At 43.1% G+C, this 19480-nt stretch overlaps 2 protein-coding genes across 3 annotated transcripts; both read right to left on the minus strand.

Annotated features, from left to right (window-relative positions):
* Positions 1–233: 233 nt before the first annotated feature.
* On the minus strand, positions 234–6245 carry rpp25l (ribonuclease P/MRP 25 subunit-like). Of its 2 annotated transcripts, none has more exons than XM_033981120.2 (4): positions 6194–6245; positions 5477–5679; positions 1687–1843; positions 234–1257 (listed from the first exon to the last, which is right to left on the minus strand). In XM_033981120.2, the coding sequence occupies exons 1-4, from the start codon at positions 6209–6211 to the stop codon at positions 970–972; spliced, it is 666 nt and encodes a 221-aa protein (XP_033837011.1). In that variant the 5' UTR covers positions 6212–6245; the 3' UTR covers positions 234–969. The 2 variants fall into 2 exon arrangements, with proteins under 2 accessions (XP_033837011.1, XP_055084010.1); XM_055228035.1 differs by having other exon boundaries at positions 235–1257; positions 6145–6224.
* A 2995-nt stretch (positions 6246–9240) lies between these two features.
* On the minus strand, positions 9241–18745 carry LOC129456922 (uncharacterized). The gene is made up of 5 exons (XM_055227977.1): positions 18725–18745; positions 18016–18089; positions 15958–17073; positions 14019–14238; positions 9241–10222 (listed from the first exon to the last, which is right to left on the minus strand). The coding sequence occupies exons 2-5, from the start codon at positions 18059–18061 to the stop codon at positions 10036–10038; spliced, it is 1569 nt and encodes a 522-aa protein (XP_055083952.1). The 5' UTR covers positions 18062–18089; positions 18725–18745; the 3' UTR covers positions 9241–10035.
* Positions 18746–19480: the final 735 nt, after the last annotated feature.

The raw sequence follows: 19480 nt of genomic DNA on the forward strand, positions 1-19480 counted from the left end.
ATCTATGAAAAACATGAGTCCTTGCTGTGAGTGGGCTCACATATCCACAAACCTTATTTGGCAAGGGGGCCAAAAAATTTCCCATGGAAATGTGGTCTATTTAGCTATAATCCACATGTCATAAACGTATCAATCTCCATAGAGAATGTTCCGAAGTATGGCTTTAACTTTAAATTTTCATGCCTGTGGCTTTAATTGATGTAAAACTATGATAAATATTGACCACACATTTGATCTCCCCAAACCAAATCAGAATGAGAAAAACATGAAAAAGCTGTCACATGCACTTTAAAGCTCCACATGGAACCTTCTTTGATGATTAAAGAAAACTTGTTACTAACCCTTATTGTATTTAATAAAACTAAGCAAGTCAGTGTTATGGAGATTCATAAAATAAAACTTTTATTTTGCATGGCTCTTTAAAGGTCCTATATTATGCATAATAGACTTGTGTTGCATCGTAGCTTTAAGCCATGTTAAAATGCTGTTACCTCCTCACAAACAGACCTGGAGTTGTGTTCTGTTTCATTCACATGTTTGAGTCACACTTTATTATTACTCTACTTATTCACCTTTTAGTAGAGATTAGCAAATCCAGGGCTGAAATCATCCAAATGATGCTACTGAAGGTGTATGGAGTTTAAATACAGTAGAGCACTTCCTGTATTACCACATAACATCACAAGGTGGAACAGAGTTTGTTTGCAAGAAGAACTTGGTCTAAATATGCAGGGATTGTGTGTTAAACATGAGTGAATAAAACAAAACACAACTCCAGGTCTGTTTGTGATGATTGTGAACATTATAACAGAACAGACATTGCTGTACACCAGCCCACCACCAGGTGTCGCCAAAAGCTGTTCTCTGCAACTTAAGTCCTCCAAAACAGAAACAAATGTCCAAACCAGTGACAGTTTAGGTACAAAAGTTCATATTCAGACTAAACCAGGTCCAAATCCTGATCCGGTTTCATTTCGTCTGAGGTCTGTGTTCTCTGTGTGGCCTGGCTCCGCCTCCTCTCCTCTTCCTGCTTCCTAGTTTATGCTCCGTGGCACTGTCCCCAGGATCCTGATTGGCCCACAGGTCATCATGGCGCCCGGGGCTCTGGTATCCCAGCATGCACCTGTCCAGTGGTGCGGCGGAGAGCAGGATCCAAATACAGGGGGTCTTCCTGGTCACCGTGAGCGAGTCCAAACCAAGACCAGGATCAACAGGGTCCCAAGAGTCCAAAACTGAGCTGTAGGACAACTGGGTCACCTGCAACAGAGAGACCCTCTGTAAGGCACACTTTAATGTCCCTGTGGGGGAAATTTGTCTTCTGCATTTGATCCAGCATTTAGTGTCTCTGGGTTAAACCTGTCAGAAGCAGTGGGAACCATCTCCAGCTCTTGAGCTAGGCTTGGTCAGGATTATCATAGCGGGAGGATTTGGCCTGTGGTACATGTTTTGGAATGATCGGGAGAAACCGCAGACAACCCACCCAGATACAGATAGAACAAACAAACACCACAACGAAAAGCAAGACTAAAGATAAGCGGTAAGATACCCTTTATTAACCTTTAATAAATGGGGAAATGCCAGTGTAAACCAGGCCTAAAGATGGACTAAATCAGGATTAAACCAGGGTTAAACCAGGATTAAACCAGGGTTAAACCAGGACTAAACCAGATCTAAACCCTCTAGTACCTGGTGCAATCCTGGAACTCTTCTCTTGACGATCTCTGCACAGGTGATGGCTTTTGATGCTCCTTTTCCCACAGCAGTGAAAACCACACAGCGGCTCTGCAACTCAGGAGGATCTGGACTAGTCCGGTCCAGTTGTGGCTTAGATCCTGGCTCTGGTCTAGGGTTGAACAAAACAAATCAGGAAAAGGATATTTGTGTGTGTGTGTCTGCGCGTGTATGTATATATATATATATATATATATATATATATATATATACATATACATACATATCGCGGTCTCGCTGTTTCGTGGATTTTTTTGTGCAAAACAGTACAAAACGTGTTCAGCCAAATTTACATAAATATTCGATCGACACTACAGCGGGGTGGCGTCAGGACAAAGGCACGGTCAGAGGAACTGTGTTATATGTGTGAGTCAGTATTAATTAATTAAACAAGAGAGAAATGCGAGAAAATGTTAATGCCTGTCTGAGAAAAGTGTATAAAGTGTGTGGTGAGGGGGTTTACAGCCTTAAAATGCACTCACCTAAAGGATTATTAGGAACACCTGTTCAATTTCTCCTTAATACAATTATCTAATCAACCAATCACAGTGGCAGTTGCTTCAATGCATGTAGGGGTGTGGTTCTGGTCAAGACAATCTCCTGAACTCCAAACTGAATGTCAGAATGGGAAAGAAAGGTGATTTAAGCAATTTTGAGCGTGGCATGGTTGTTGGTGCCAGACGGGAGTGTCTGAGTGTCTGAGTATTTCGCAATCTGCTGAGTTACTGGGATTTTCACACACAACCATTTCTAGGGTTTACAAAGAATGGTGTGAAAAGGGAAAAACATCCAGTATGCGGCAGTCCTGTGGGCGAAAATGCCTTGTTGATGCTAGAGGTCAGAGGAGAATGGGCCGAGTGATTCAAGCTGATAGAAGAGCAACGTTGACTGAAATAACCACTCGTTACAACCGAGGAATGCAGCAAAGCATTTGTGAAGCCACAACACGCACAACCTTGAGGCGGATGGGCTACAACAGCAGAAGACCCCACTGGGTACCACTCATCTCCACTACAAATAGGAAAAAGAGGCTACAATTTGCATGAGCTCACCAAAATTGGACAGTTGAAGACTGGAAAAATGTTGCCTGGTCTGATGAGTCTCGATTTCTGTTGAGACATTCAAATGGTAGAGTCAGAATTTGGCGTAAACAGAATGAGAACATGGATCCATCATGCCTTGTTACCACTGTGCAGGCTGGTGGTGGTGGTGTAATGGTGTGGGGGATGTTTTCTTGGCACACTTTAGGTCGCTTAGTACCAATTGGGCATTGCCTAAATGCCACGGGCTACCTGAACATTGTTTCTGACCATGTCCATCCCTTCATGACCACCATTTACCCATCCTCTGATGGCTACTTCCAGCAGGATAATGCACCATGTCATAAAGCTCGAATCATTTCAAATTGGTTTCTTGAACATGACAATGAGTTCACTGTACGACAATGGCCCCCACAGTCACCAGATCTCAACCCGATAGAGCATTTTTGGGATGGGGTGGAACGGGAGCTTCGTGCCCTGGATGTGCATCCCACAAATCTCCATCAACTGCAAGATGCTCCTATCAATATGGGCCAACATTTCTAAAGAACGCTTTCAGCACCTTGTTGAATCAATGCCACGTAGAATTAAGGCAGTTCTGAAGGCGAAAGGGGGTCAAACACCGTATTAGTATGGTTTTCCTAATAATCCTTCAGGTGAGTGTATATAGAAATGTAAAAAATAAAGCTGACTGCTTCGTGGATTTTGCCTAATGCAGGTTATTTTTTAGAACATAAACTCTGCGATAAACAAGGGACCACTGTGTATGTGTGTACATTATATATATGTACATACATATACATATATATGCAGACACATATACTACACCTATTCCAATGTTGGGACGCTATGTCAAACTTAAAAAAATACAGAACAATGATTTGCAAATCCTTTTCAACCTATATTGAACTGAATAAACTGCAAAGACATGATATTTAATGTTCAAACTGATAGACTTTATTGTTTTTAATGAAAATATTCACTCATTTTCAATTTGATGTCTGCAACACGTTCCAATGAAGCTGGGACAGGGGCATGTTTACCACTGTGTTATATCACCTTTCCTTTCAATCAATAAGCATTTGAGAACTGAGGACAGTAATTGTTGAAGCTTTGCAGGGGGAATTCTTTCCCATTCTTCCTGAATGTACAACTTCAATTGCTCAGCAGTCCGGGGTCTCTGCTGTCATATTTTGCGATTCATAATGCACCACACATTTTCAATGGAAGACAGGTCTTGACTGCAGGCAGGCCAGTCTAGTACCCACACTCTTTTACTACAAAGCCAAGCTGTTTTAACACGTGCAGAATGCTGCTTGGCATTGTCTTCCTGAAATAAGCAGGGACGTCCCTGAAAAAGATTTTCCTTGGATGGCAGCGTATGTTGCTCCAAAAACCTGTATGTACCTTTCAGCATTAATGGTGCCTTCACAGTTGTGCAAGTTACCCATGCCATAGGCACTAACATACCCCCATATCATCACAGATGCTGGCTTTTGAACTTTGCGCTGATAACTGGATGGTCCTTTTACTCTTTGGCCCGCAGGACACGACATCCATGATTTCCAAAATCAATTTAAAATGTGGACTCGTCAGACCACAGCACACTTTTTCAGTCCATCTCAGGTGAGCTCGGGCCCAGAAAAGCCTGCGACGTTCCTGGGTGTTGATATATGGCTTTCACTTTGCATGGTAGTTTTAACTTGCACATGGAGATGCAGCGACAAACTGTTAACTGACAATGGTTTCCTGAAGTGTTTTTGAGCCCATGTGGTAATATCCTTTACACATTCATGTCTGTTTTTAATACAGTACTGCCTGAGGGATCAAAGGTCACGGGCATTCAATGTTGGTTTTCAGTCTTGCCACTTACTTGCAGAGATTTCTCCAGATTTTCTGAACCTTTTGATGATATTATGGGCCGTACATGATGAAATCTCTAAATTCTTTGTAACTGTGTGTTGAGAAACGTTGATCTTAGATTGTTGGACTATTTTCTCACGCAGCTGTTCACAAAGTGGTGAACCTCACCCCATCCTTGCTTGTGAATGATTGAGCCCTTTGGGGATGCTCCTTTTATACCCAGTCATGACACTCACCTGTTTCCAATTAACCTGTTCACCTGTGGAATGTTCAGAACAGGTGTATTTTAAGCGTTCCTCAACTTTCTCATTCTTTTGTTGCCCCTGTCCCAGCTTCATTGGAACATGTTGCAGGTATCAAATTGAAAATGAGAGAATATTTGCATAAAAACAATAAAGTTTATCAGTTTGAACATTAAATATCATGTCTTTGTAGTTTATTCAGTTCAATATAGGTTGAAAAGAATTTGCAAATCATAGTATTCTGTATTTTTTAGTTTTACACAGCTTCCCAACTTCATTGGAATGGGGTTGTACATATATATATATATATAATAGCACTTTCTGAAGTGATTTGAGGTGAAAGTATAATGCATACAAGGAGAAGAAAGGAGGAAAAAGAGGAAATAATAGTTTTTGCCAATATGGCCCTCTCCTAAATGAAAAGACTTCATATATTTCATATTCAGATTTATATTTACATATACAGAAATATAACTTTAAACAGGACATTATGCCTGCGTTCATACAAAACTGGGACTAAACAAGGACTAGAACAGGAACAAACCAGATCTACGTCAGGACTAAACTGGGCTTAAATCAAGACAATAGCAGAGGCCTTACACAGATCCTGGTACAGGTTTTGGTCCAGATTTAGACCTGGGGCCAGGCCCGGTCTTGGGCTCCATGCGGCTCAGGGCAAATCGCAGCAGGTTCCGGATCTTGCTCCCATCTTTGACCCGGATCTGAGGCACATCTTTGGGAAGAAACATGAATGGACAAACAGCCGGCTGCTCCTTCGAACCGACCAGAGTGTAGTTCTCCATCTGCAAGAGACAAGAACCAGAACTGAACCAAAATTGAACTGGGACTAAAGCAGGACTCGGCTAGGTTGAACCGGGACGGAAGCAGGACGGGACCAGGACGGGACTAGGACGGGACTAGGACTGAACCAGGACTGAATCAAGACTGAATCAAGACTGAATCAAGACTGAATCAAGACTAAACCAAGACCGGAGGACAGAACCAACACTGGGCTAAAACGTACGTAAAACTAAGTATAAACTAGTTTTAGACATTGTGGTCAAGAGCTGTGACACCCCCCACGGGTTTATTTTTAAAACATTTTAAGTTTTTCAGATGCCCGAGTCAGTGCTTTTATGTGACAGCCTGGGGCTAGCATGGTGGCTAAGCTAACGGCTAAAACACCGCTGTCTCTCGGGTTTTTGAGTGATATTCACAGTGAAACTCAGAGAGCAGACACAGGACAAGCCAGTACCGCCGTGTCGTACCTCCGTATCGTTATTTCCCCGTTATTTCCCCGTGGTGTAACGTTCTTACCGCCGCAGATTGGCTCATTTTAGAGTTCAACACATGACCGCAGGAGTTGCCGTAAATCGTGCACAACTGTCGCACACTGTCGGAGAATGTGGGACAACCGTTGATAATTATCATGTTTACATTTATAATGATGAGAATTTGTATTTGCAAATTTAAAATATATTTTTGAGTCTGTAATAAATGCATGTAGTCCTTCTGTACTGGTTTTGTCCTGGTTTAGTAATGGTTCAGCCCTAGTCATGGTTCAGTCCTGTAATGAATACATTTAGGCATTTTATTTAGCCCCGCATTACTAAATACATTTTCAATAATTGGTAATAGCTCAAAACACACAGTCGGGCAGGGCAATTTGGCAAAAAAGTTTATTCATCATAATATTTTGATTATTATTATTCTTTCCTTAATAAAACAATATTAATTTCATGACGATAAACAACGTCAGTGTCATTTAAAACCAAAACTAGTCAAATAGTTTCTTCCTCCGTCAGTGTGGCGTCTGCTCCAAAGCTTTGTTTTACTGGCATAGGGTTGGCTGTGGACCTCTGCATTAAAAACACACAGATCTTTACTATTAGACAGGGCTCAGTCTAGATTAGATTTAAATCAGTTTGTGCCATTGTGCTTGTGTTTGCTCTATAGTTATAATCTATGGTGTCCGTGAAACATTATGCTATAATTTGCACATTTTAAATAACAATATCCATGTAAAACAATTAAAAGAAACAAGTTCGCTGACTTCCGTGTTTGAAAACTGCGGTGCCCAGTGGGAGCTGATGTCACCGCAAAGGTCATCACAACATAGCGCCGCATGCTGTTGGCCCCTACTATGAATAGCTGTACATTACACTATTGAGCAGCATTTTTTTTAAATTTGTACCAAAATGAAATATGTAGATTTCAAAAAATCTGCGCTCAACAGTTTGCTATTACCACTTGCTTGCAAGGTTAAGGTGTCACTTCAATCTGGAACATTCCCAAGAGCTTTGAAAACTTCAATTATCAAGCCTCTCCCAAAGAAGAGCAGTCTTGATGCCACAATATTGAACAATTACTGACAAATCTCAAATCTGCCGTTTTTAGGCAAAGTCCTTGAAAAAGTTGTTTACCAACAGCTTATTCACTTTCTCCAAATGAACAAGTCCTTTGGTGTTTTCCAGTCTGGTTTTAGACCACACCTCAGCACTGAGACTGTTCTTATCTTGATACTATTAGATCTGAGTGCTGACTTTGTCACTATCAAGGCTGATGATTTTTGGCCCACAAAAACAAAGAGAAAGTGTCAGCAGTGACCTCTAGTCTCTCTCTCTCTCTAAAACCTTCAAATCAAGCAAGAAATCTACGGTAGGTGTAATAATGGATTCATACTTGAACTTTAACAGCCGCACAAAATCAATCATATCTGCAGCTTTTTACCATGTAAAAACATTGCAAAAATCAGAGGTATACTTATCCATGCATTTGTCTCCAGTAGGATAGACTACTGTAACGGCTTGCTTATCGGCCTCTGCTTTATAATATCTGCACTAAACTGGACAATTTATAATACTGGTCACTTTAATAAGCCACTTAGCACTGTTGTTCTGATGCTGCTGTTGTATATATTTTCTCCCTTTAAGTATTTCACTTGATTTTTTTTAAGCATATCTTTTTAACTTTGTGCATGCCCTTATTTGTATTTGTATTTATTCAGTGTGTTTATGTTGCACTTTTTCACCGAAGCAAGTTCCTAGTTTGTGAACTGTGTTCACAGACTATGGCAATAAAAGTCTTCTGATTCTGATTCTGAAATGAGTGTTAAGACAGCTGCAGTACATCCAGAACACTGCTACTCGGTTCAGTTTTATGCGGCAAAAACCTGGAACAGTCCTCCTGAAGATGTGAGACAGGCCTCTATTTTGACAATGTTTACATCCAGGTTTCAAACTGTTCTGTTTAGCTGTGCATATGACTGAAACTTTTCTGAACTTTTCTCTTTTAAAATTAATTTTATGATGATTATTTATGTTTTTTTGTTTGTTTTTTGTATTGTGATTTAATGTCTTTTTTATTCTCTTAAGCACTGAATTACTTTGTGTACTCTACAAATAAACTTGCCTTGGTAGTAGGAGTGTACCGATGGCAGTGAAAATGGGTTGATTGGCAAAATGGCACATTGAAAATAAGCAATTAAACATTGCTCAAACATGCACGAATCACTCCAAATGCAACATCAGATTAGTAAATAGTGAGAAACAGTGCAGTGCCATGTCAAAGAATTAACCCACACTTGTCACTCCTGCACCTGCCACGTGTGGCATGTGGAGTCAGTTGGTTCTGTCTTAAGCTCCTCTTTGAATAATCCACATTTGTTTTGTAAAACAGCAAAGGGAAAAGGGACGTCATGATTGAAGAGAAAGAGGTAAAGAAAGGGAGCGAGATTGGAAAGGTTGGTAGGTGGAGGTTAAAGAAAGAGTTGAGAATGAGAGAATGAGAGGACAGAAAGGAAGAATGGATGGAAGAAAGAGAGAGAGCAGAGAGGGAAGGAGAGAGAGTATGAGAGCGAGAAGATAGAGAGAGGAAGGGGACATAAAGGAAGGGAGGCTAAAGAGGGAGGGAGAGAAGAAAGAGAGAGAGGGGACAGAGAGGAAAAAACACCTAATCAATAAACAATCTTGTTTTGTGGATCATACCTAAGCCTGGTGCAGTGTGGTGTTTGCAGGTTTAGCCCTGGTTCAGACCTGGTTTAGTCCTAGTTTAGCCCTGGTTCAGTTTTGGTTTAGCCCTAGTTGAGTCCTGGTTCAATCCTGGTTCAGTCCTGGTTGGAAATGTTGTTTGAGTCTTCAGTGACAGATGACATTCTCCTCAAAGTTTAAATGTTTTATTGTCACAACATACACAGACGTGAGTCACACTGAGCTGCAGAACCTAAAGATCTAAACCCAGATGTGACCTAGTTTATGGTTTATAAATCTGTAATTACTGGATCTTTACCATAGACTGTATAAAGAACTAAGTGAGCATAATGTCACGCTCCAAATGAAGCTCATCGAGGCTAACAATAATAGCAGCTAATCTGGAGATCTGTGGGTATCATAGCAACCAAAGAGCCAATCAGGAGAGAGCGGGTGTAGTAGGGAGCTTAGCAATGCTATCAATCAAACCCGTTGCTAACATTAGCGGGTGCGACCTCAGTGAAAAATGGCACCTGATTGGTCTGTTATTAATGTTCATATCTTGATTTAGGGACAAAATAGTGAAATAAAAAACAACATTTTAAGGTCTGAATGAGGAGCCTGATGGCTGCAGTTACAGAAAGGCCACAGTTTTTCTGTGAATTGGAGCCAGAGTTGATGGAACTGCGGCAGCTGGCAGGTTAGCTATGTCCAGAGAAAGATACAGTCTGTGGTCTATCTACAGACAAAAACTGGCACAAAGTTTAGCATCTAATAACAAAACATTAGAGTACATCAGTGCAACAACAGGATATTAATCTAATGTTATAATTGTAATGAACAAAACCAAAAATATCTAGGTTTAAAACAAGTATCTTTAGCACTAATCTGTCCTGTTACATCACAGTACCTCAGCATTAAGGCTGTTTCAGTCCTGGTTCAGTCTTGATTTCGTTCTGGTTTAGCCCTAGTTGAGTCTGGGTTAAGTCCCGATTTAGCCCTGGTTTCATCCTGATTTAGTTCTGGTTTAGCCAGTTGAGTCCCGATTCAGTCCAGGTTTAGTCCTGGTTTAGACTCAGTTCAGTCCTGCTCCATTCCTGGTTTAGTCCCAGTTTATCCCTGGTTTAGTCCTGTTCTGTCCTGATTTGACCCAGTTCAGTCCTGGTTTAGTCTTGGTTTAGCTGCTGAGGCTTAGATGGTGAGCAGTGTGGGGTGTCGATAGCACACAGGTCGAGCTTCGCTGCAGCAGTCGTGATGGGTCCAGCTGAGGCGCTGTGGGTCCGTGCGGCTGATCCGGGCGCAGTGTCTCATGTCATCTTCATCTGGAGAGCCGTATGCCCAGTCCACATGCTGCAGTGGCTCCTCGCTGATCCAGTACCTGCGCAACACACACACAGTGCAGTGGGGTATCAGTATCCTCACTGATCACCTCTACACATACAGACACATAATCAGTGTGGTGTGAGGTTCCCTGGTGATTACCTGTACAACACACATGGATCAGTGTGGTATCAGTCTCCTCACTGATCCAGTAACTATACAATACCCACACATGTATCTTCCTCAGACCGGTGTCACACAGAGACCTGTGATCCATACTTACATTTGCTGTTAAAATGAATGCTTACGATCAGTTTGCCTACAGAGCCAATCGGTCTGTGGACGACGCCATTAACCTGGCCCTTCATTTCATCCTCCAGCATCTGGACTCCCCGGGAACCTACGCCAGGATCCTGTTTGTGGACTTCAGCTCTGCATTCAACACCATCCTCCCTGCCCTGCTCCAGGACAAGCTCGCTCAGCTCAACATGCCTGACTCCACCTGCAGGTGGATCACTGACTTCCTGACAGACAGGAGACAGCGCGTGCGGCTGGGGAAGAATGTCTCGGACACTCGGACTATCAGCACAGGATCTCCACAGGGCTGTGTACTTTCTCCCCTGCTCTTCTCCCTGTACACCAACTGCTGCACCTCCAGCCACGACTCCGTCAAACTGGTTAAGTTTGCGGATGACACCACCCTCATCGGACTCATCTCGGACAGCGATGAGTCTGCCTACAGGAGGGAGGTGGACAGGCTGGTGTCCTGGTGCAGCAGCAACAACCTGGAGCTCAACGCCCAGAAGACAGTGGAGATGATCGTGGACTTCAGGAAAGTCACAGCCCCCCTGCCTCCCCTCACTCTGACGAACTCCCCCATCACCACTGTGGACTCTTTCCGCTTCCTGGGCACCTGCATCACCCAGGATCTCAAGTGGGAGCCGACCATCAGCTCCCTCATCAAGAAAGCCCAGCAGAGGATGTTCCACCTGCGGCAGCTGAGGAAACTCAAGCTGCCAGTCCAGATGATGGTGCAGTTTTACACTTCCATCATTGAGTCCATCCTCACCTCCTCCATCACTGTGTGGTTCGCTGGGGCCACTGCCAGGGACAGACAGAGACTGCAGCGCATTGTGCGCTCTGCTGAGAAGGTGATTGGCTGCAGCCTTCCATCTATACAGGACCTGTACGTCTCCAGGACTCGGGGGCGAGCAGGCCGTATAGCAGCTGACACTTCTCACCCTGGACATGGACTATTTGAGCCACTTCCCTCTGGCAGGAGGCTACGGTCCATTGGGACCAGAACCTCTCGCCATAAGAACAGTTTCTTCCCCTCTGTTGTTTGTCTCATGAACACTTAATATCTGCACTAAACTGGACACTTAATAACACCGGTCACTTTAAAAAGCCACTTTGCACTGTTGTTCTGATGCTGCTGTTGTACATATTTTCTCCCTTTAAGTATTTCATTTGATTTTTTTTAAGCATATCTTTTTAACTTTGTGCATGCCCTTATTTTTATTTGTATTTATTCAGTGTGTTTATGTTGCACTTTTTCACCAAATCAAGTTCCTAGTTTGTGAACTGTGTTCACAGACTATGGCAATAAAAGTCTTCTGATTCTGATTCTGATTCTGATTCTGATTTGGACCAATTCAGTAGAAGGCCTGAAGGATAATACAAATTTGTCTGAATGCTGAATGAATGCTGGATTTGGCCCCTGGACCACAGTTTGGACAATCATTTTATATCCCAGAGAAATTCATTTTGTTATGAATTTAACAGAAGTGAAAAGTTAATTTCTAAAGTTAACCTTTTAGGGCCACGCTTATAGAAAGGCACATATCAGATATCGTATTGGCTGAGTACACCTAGACTGGAGAATCCCTATTCTTTTGTACACACCCTTTCACTGCCTATTCTGCTTTATCTGAGACTTCACACTCTGCTGTGATTGGTTAAATCCACTTGACACTCAGAGCACACCAATAGAGATCGGACTGCGTCACACATCACACCTCATAGAACTTTAACCCTTGTAAGATCCTAAATACAAAACTATTTTCCTTTAAAAAAAAAAAAAAAAAAAAGTAAAGACTACTGATTGTTTTTAATGTAGATTACTTCACTTTATTGTGTTAGCATTAGCATTAGCATTGAGACACAAACACAGAAGCGTCCTCCACAGAAGTGTCCTCCAGTTTCCTCTTCATTTGTAGATGTTAAACATGTTGCCAGTGACATCTACATGCAGCTCCCTATCCACTGTCTGATCCTCTATGGGGTTAAAGTTAGGCAGTGGACAGGGAGGTATGGGTGGGCTAGGGGTGAGGGTTTAGGGGTAGGGGTTAGGGAGTTAGAGGCTAAACTGTTTACAAACCCACTGTTTGCTGTTGTGCAGAGTAAGGTCACTAGATTTCAAACTGGGGACAGACCTGAGGTTGGAATCAGTTGGAATGTTTGGTTTAAGTAAAACTGTGAAAAGAGCTCATAACATTGTCCATTCTCAACTCACTTGTGTTAGTCAGAATCTGAGGCACTGGACATTTTCAAGCAAAGTTTTCTGTATTTTAGTTAAACAAATAATATATTTTACCCCTTTACTGTTGGCTTGGATCAAATTATTCAAAAACAGGGACATGGGACTAATGGGACATTCAATTCAATTTATATTTGTAAAGCCCAAAATCAAAACAGCAGTTGCCTCTTAGGGCTGAACATGAGAATTGATTAAACTAACAGAAAGTGCGAAAATCAACAATGAAACAGCAACAGACAAGCAAATTAATCAACAGAAAACAATCAAATGGATGACTCCCAGAACATCCCCTGTCAACTAAGACACATAAAAGGTTTTAGATACACCTGCTGGGACAGGAGACACGGGGCTCAAAACTGGGTCAATAGTGTGGTCACCCTAGCACAGAGCCTATTTAGTGTAGCCCTGAAGGTAAACAGCTATTGTGTTTTTTTCAGTCCACTGTGTCTACAAAACACAGTGGACTGAATTGTGTGTGTGTGCTTAAATTCTGCTGGGTTCTCACTCATACCAGGCCCTGGCAACAAATCACCCCCACTCTCACCCACCTGTACTGGCTTCCAATACAATTCTGGATCCAGTAGAAGAATCTCCTCCTCACAAAATCCCTCCATGCCCAGGCGCCTCAGTACCTCTCAGACCTGCTACAAATCTACACACCCTCCAGGATTCTCCACTCTTTCTCCACTGAGCTCACTGTTCCCCGCTCCAGGTTGTGGACCATGGGAGACAGAGCATCCGTGACCAGGTGCCTACACTCCGGAAACCTCTCTCCATGTATACAAACTGCTGAAACTACTGATCCATTCAAATCACTTCTCAAAACATTTCTGATTAAACTAACCTTTAATCCCACCCACAGACTGTATAAAGAAGTCAACTAAGTGAGTGTGACGTCACCCATGGTTTTGGATTGCAACCAAATTAAGCTCATCGAGGCTAGCAGTTATAGCGGCTAATCTGCAACCAGGGACCATATTTGGAAATCCGTCTGTGAAACCAAAGAGCCAGTTAGGAGCCAGGCCTCTTCCCGCCCATTAGTTCAGCAGAGAGTGGGCACTTAGCAATGCTATCAATCAAACCTGTTGACCTCAAGGAAAGGAGGCACCGGGTTGGTCTGTTATTAATGTTCATATCTTGATTTAGGGAAAAAATTGTTAAATAAAAACACCAGGATCATGCAGAGCAGGTTTATATGAACATTCCACGCTCACTTCCTGTTTGGAAGGCGGCAGCAAGCAGGTTAGCTATGTCCATACACTCTATGATGTATGTGTATGTGCATAAATGTGCATTAGAAGAACCAACGGCTTACCACTCTCCAGAATACGAGCTCTTCCTCAGCCCCATCCATAGATCTGTCAGGTTGTCTTTGTGGTTCTGGATCTTCTGGTAGATATTGCTCTGGAGGGTTGGGTCTGTGAGGCTGATCAGGTCCAGGCTGAGGTTCCTACAGGCTTGGATGGACTCCTGCCATGAGCTCTGCTGTGTCAAGATCTCCACATGCTCTGGGCTCAACACACAGCCGCGATAATCTATGAAGCACAGACCGGGTTTAGACCAGGGTTTAGACCAGGTTTAGACCTGGTTCAGAGCTGCCTGGTTGAGTACTGGTTTAGACCTGGTTTAGACCTTCTTTACTCCTGGTTTAGACCTGGTTTAGACCTTCTTTACTCCTGGTTTAGACCTGGTTTAGACCTGTTTTAGGTTTGGTTTAGACCTGGTTTAGTCTTGGTTTAGACCTGGTTTAGTCCTGTTTCAGACCTGGTTTAGACCTGGTTTAGTCCTGGTTTAGTCCTGCTTTAGTCCTGGTTTAGACCTGGTTGAGTCTGATTTAGTCCTGGTTTAAACCTGGTTTAGTCTTGGTTTAGACCTGCTTTAGTCCTGCTTTAATCCTGGGTTAAACCTAGTTTAGTCTGATTTAGTCCTGGTTTATACCTGGTTTAGTCTTGGTTTAGACCTGGTTCAGACCTGGTTCAGACCTGGTTTAGACCCAGTTTAGACCTGGTTTAGTCCTGGTTCAGACCTAGTTTAGACCTGGTTCAGTCCTGGTTTAGTCCTAGTTTAGAACTTGTTCAGTCTTGCTTTAGTCCTACTTTAGTCCTGTTTTTTAGACCTAGTTTACAAATGGTTTGATCTGCTTTAGTCCTGGTTTAAACCTGGTTCAGACCTTGTTTAGACCTGGTTGAGTCCTGGCTTAGTCCTAGTTCAGACCTGGTTCAGTCCTGCTTTAGTCCAACTTTAGATCTGGTTTAGACCTACTTTAGTCATGGTTTAGACCTGCTTTAGTCCTGGTTAATCCCTGGTTTAGGCCTGGTTTAGGCCTGGTTTAGGTCTGGTTTAGTATTGGTTTAGGCTTGGTTTAAATCTGCTTTAGTCCTACTTTAGTCTTGGTTTAGACCTAGTTTAGTCTTGGTTTAGACTTGGTTTAGACTGGGTTTAGTTTTGGTTTACACGTGGATTAGTCCTACTTTAGTCCTGGTTTAGTAATGGTTTGATCTGCTTTAGTCCTGGTTTAGACCTGGTTTAGCTCTGGTTTAGGCTTGGTTTAGTCCTTGTTCAGTCCTGATTCAGTCCTGGTTTAGAACTGGTTCAGTTTCACTTTAGTCCAAATTTAGTCCTGGTTTAGCCCTAGTTTAGACCTGGTTTAGTTTTGGTTTAGACCTGGTTTAGACCTGGTTCAGACCTGGTTTAGACCTGGTTTAGACCTGGTTTAGACCTGGTTCAGACCTGGTTTAGACCTGGTTCAGACCTGGTTTAGCCCCAGTTTAGGCTTGGTTTAGACCTGGTTTAGACCTACTTCAGACCTGGTTTAGACCTGGTTTAGTCCTGCTTTAGTCCCACTTTAGATCTGGTTTAGACCTAGTGTAGTAATGGTTTAATCTGTTTTAGTCCTGGTTAAGCCTTGGTTTAGACCTGGTTTAGTCTTGGTTTAGACCTGGTTTAGTCTTGGTTTAGATGTGGTTTAGACCTGGTTCAAACCTGGTTTAGACCTGCTTTAGTCCTGGCTTTGTCCTGGTTTAGACCTGGTTCAAACCTGGTTTAGACCTGCTTTAGTCCTGGCTTTGTCCTGGTTTAGACCTGGTTTAATCTTGGTTTAGACCTGGTTTAGTCCTACTTTAGTCCTGGTTTCGACCTAGGTTAGTAATGGTTTGACCTGCTTTAGTCCTGTGTAAGCCCTGGTTTAGACTTGGTTTGGTGTTGGTTTAGACCTGGTTCAGTCCTGCTTTAGTCGTGCTTTAGACCTGGTTTACCTGGGAAAATGCTGAGGCGGGCTGCTGGGTTTCCAAACATGGTAGATTGGACTTTCTCTCCGATGAACCACACGGCCATGAGAGCAGACTCGTGCCATACAATGTGTTTGCCGGGGTCCAGGTGTATTTTGGCCCAGCTGTACTTGGTGTCACTCACAGCACTCCAGGTGGTGTCTGCAATGGCAGTGTTGATGTGCACATGCCCGGTGGAGTCTGAGGGCACCATGACAACCACCCAGTTCTGTGTGTCGCTCACGGTGTGAACAGCGAAACACGAGCCAAAATCATCCTCTGAGATAAGGTTCAGGAGCAGCCCAGGCCTCTGGAGCACCACAGGGCCTGGGTCATTCACCCTCATCGAGGACAAGGTCTCCCTCTTACCTTTAGATGGCATCAACACTTGAATATCTGCACTGAATGCAGGTGGGATAATGTAGATGGCATCGGTGGGTTTGGTGGGCAGCATCGGTGTGAAGAGCAGACCACACGTACAGTTGGCATAAATGGCACATGGGTGCCCGAACAGTGCCAGAAACGGAGCCGTGCCCGATATGACTTTTCCCGCTATGCTATCCTCCACCCACTCCTGTGCCACCTCTTTCGGCTTCAAGGTGATAGAGAAGCCCGCAGTGCCGTTCACAGCGATGATGTTGTCCTGGTTCTGGTCAGCGTTGACCAGGATGACTTTAAAGCGACTTCGCTCTGTCACCGCGTTGGTCACATCTGCCTCGGGCACAGTGGTTCTCTGGATCTCAGGGATTGGGGGCAGGTGATACTCCTGTGCCAGCTGGTCTTTGGGCAACAGCAGTGCCGTCTGGACACTGCTGTTTCTGTAGCTCAGGATCTCTACAGAGATGTTCTTGTCAGCCATGATGGTCACCACTTTGAGTGAGGTTTGGCTCTTGTCCAGTTCTAACTCAGGATTTACGTAGAACTCTCGGATTTCGCCGGACGCCAGTTTGCCGCTATCACTAAACATGGAGTCTGCTTTCAGGTCAACCTGAGTGTCGTTGTGCAGAGCAATGATACGGAAGTAGTTGTTAGATGAAGACGGGTGGTAGTAGGCAATGTTCTCCAGGAAAACCGCCACAAACTCCTTGCCCACACTCTGGCACTCTGCAAAACGTTAATTAATGGACATTAATAATGGCACATGTATCTTGAGACTGTTGCCTGACTGTACTGTATGTGTGAGTGTAACTGTGTTTTTAAGCTGCGGGCAGTGAGCCCAAGACAAATTTCCCTTTTGGGACAATAAAGTTTATCTTATCTAAAACAATGTTTGTGTTTCCTCAGTTAACTTTGACCTTTCACATGATGTAGTGTCCTCAGTGTCCATTTGGGGGCACCTAAAGCTGGGCTACACATGCAAGCTTTGGGCACGACAATCTTACCATTTTGCATCTGTGTGGTGCAGTGAACAGGGGGTCATGAGCCGTGCTCACGATGAGGAGTGAGGACAAACCGTGCATGCTGTAAGCCTCAGACTTTAAACAAAGAATTGGTTTGCTAACAGGAAATGTGTGTGACAAAACTCTATTCCACCTTCTGATATAATCATGTGCTCCTCTGGGTTTTTAAAGACACCCACTCCACTACCTTCACTGTGCAAAATAACCCTGACCTGGCTCATGCTGGATTGATATATGCCACTTTGAACTTAGTTCTGCAAATGTATCTGGAACGGCTCTCGCTGACAGCCATTGGGAAAAGACAGAATGTCGTGACTAATACTTGAATCTGATTGGTGGAAGGATTACAACAGCAGAACAAGACAAAATGTCTAACTTTAAAATCCATTTCTAAATCGCCTGTATTTCTGTGAAAATAGGCTCTGCCCACACCACAAAGCTGCTCTGTGATTGGTCCACCTGCTGCTGGGAAAATTGCTGTGGAGTATTTCATGACACTAAGACAGGGTTAAAGCCTGTTATATGGCTAAAGCCCCACAGTGCGACATCACAGAGTTACAGAGAGGAAATTATAGACAGAATATAGGTGATGTAAATGTGTCTATGGTCCAGCACACATGATTCTAACAGACACATGTGTTTGTACCTGATGATGCGGCCAGCAGGAGGAGCAGGAGCAGCCGGACCAACATGTCGAAGGAGCCTGAGGAATAGCAGGAACTTTGAAGGAAAATTAGATATTAGATTAGTTACATTACTCTTTACTCGTTTTTCAATAAAACATATTAACATAATTGTGCTTAAGATTTGACTAAAAATATATTTTTGGTGAAGTTTATAATCATCATGACACGAGGCTAGCAGTTACAGTGGCTAATCTGGAGCCCAGTTCCATATTTGGAATTCCAACAACAAGTATTATGGCAACCAAAGAGCCAATCAGGAGAGGCTTGAAAACAACACCCCTTATCTTAAATGATCTTAAACTATTCAAATGTCAAAGTACCTTAGTAAACATTTTTACATTCTAAAACCAGACAACATGTGAAATAGGACTGAGTAAACCCAGACTAAACCAGATCTAAATCAGAACTAAACCAGGACTAAACATGGACTAAACCAGGACTAAACCAGATGTAAACCAGGAATAAAGTCAGAAACTAAACCAGGACTAAACCATGCTAAACCCAGACTAAATCAGGATTTAACCAGATCTAAGCCAGGACTAAACCAGATCTAAATCAGGGCTAAACAGAACTGAACCAGGACTAAACCAGGATTAAACTAAATCTAAACTAGGAATAAACCAAGACTAAACCAAGTCTAAGACAGGACTAAACCAGGCCTGGTCTTACCGTGGAGCTGGCAGGTTTCGTGTGCTGGTCTGGGCTATGGTGAATCCTCATTTGGAAAGAACTCATTTGAAATTCAAACCAGGTCCAAATCTGAATCTGGTTTGCATAAAACAAAATCACTATGGGTGCAGTCCAGTACAGGACTAAACCAGGACTGAACCAGGACTAAACTAGGACTGGACCAGGACTGAACCAGGACTGAACCAGGACTGAACCAGGTCTGAATCCGGGGGATAGTAAACCTGGTCAGAGTGAGTCAGACCCACGGGGGGGCGCTATGGTAGGGTAGGACTTGAGGCCTTTTGCTGAGATCTGTGTTAAGTTGAAAGTCTAACTTGCAGATCCATACTTATCAGAAGATAAAATCAGTCTGGATCCTGGAGGGGTGGTGGGCTGGTCTTTCTTGAGTTGCAAATAGTGTTGTCAGTGGTATAAAAAAATCAGACCTACTAATCGATACTAAAACTAGTATCGAAACTAGAAACTCATTTGAGCAGGTATCGATACTCACATGTCCTATTGACAGCACAAAAATGAACTTTTCCTGAATATCTTTAGAATGATTTTGAGCTGTATCAGAACAAGTATAAGACACATAGACTAGTATACGCCCATGGACTCCTATGGAACCTACCTGGACACTGAGGGATTACACTGATATAAGTCCACATGGGAATAGAAAAGAAAGTACTACCATTTAATGTGGAAAATCACAGTATATTGTCTAAAGTGTTTTTATTATCATCGTGGTATTGG

This window comes from Periophthalmus magnuspinnatus, chromosome 16 (assembly GCF_009829125.3).
Source record: "Periophthalmus magnuspinnatus isolate fPerMag1 chromosome 16, fPerMag1.2.pri, whole genome shotgun sequence".
NCBI classification, from domain to species: Eukaryota; Metazoa; Chordata; class Actinopteri; order Gobiiformes; family Gobiidae; genus Periophthalmus; species Periophthalmus magnuspinnatus.

Bases quoted from the DNA above. Each gene is read 5' to 3' on its own strand.
- rpp25l (XM_033981120.2), bottom strand. The intron at 1,844-5,476 runs GTAAGGCCTCTG...GTTCAACCCTAG, and splicing joins AAACCTGTACCAGGATCTGT to ACCAGAGCCAGGATCTAAGC. The intron at 1,258-1,686 runs GTACTAGAGGGT...TCTCTGTTGCAG, and splicing joins GAGTTCCAGGATTGCACCAG to GTGACCCAGTTGTCCTACAG.
- LOC129456922 (XM_055227977.1), bottom strand. From the start codon at position 18,061: ATGTTGGTCCGGCTGCTCCTGCTCCTCCTGCTGGCCGCATCATCAG. The intron at 17,074-18,015 runs GTACAAACACAT...AACGTTTTGCAG, and splicing joins CCTGCTGGCCGCATCATCAG to AGTGCCAGAGTGTGGGCAAG. The intron at 14,239-15,957 runs GTAAACCAGGTC...TGTGCTTCATAG, and splicing joins CCGCCTCAGCATTTTCCCAG to ATTATCGCGGCTGTGTGTTG.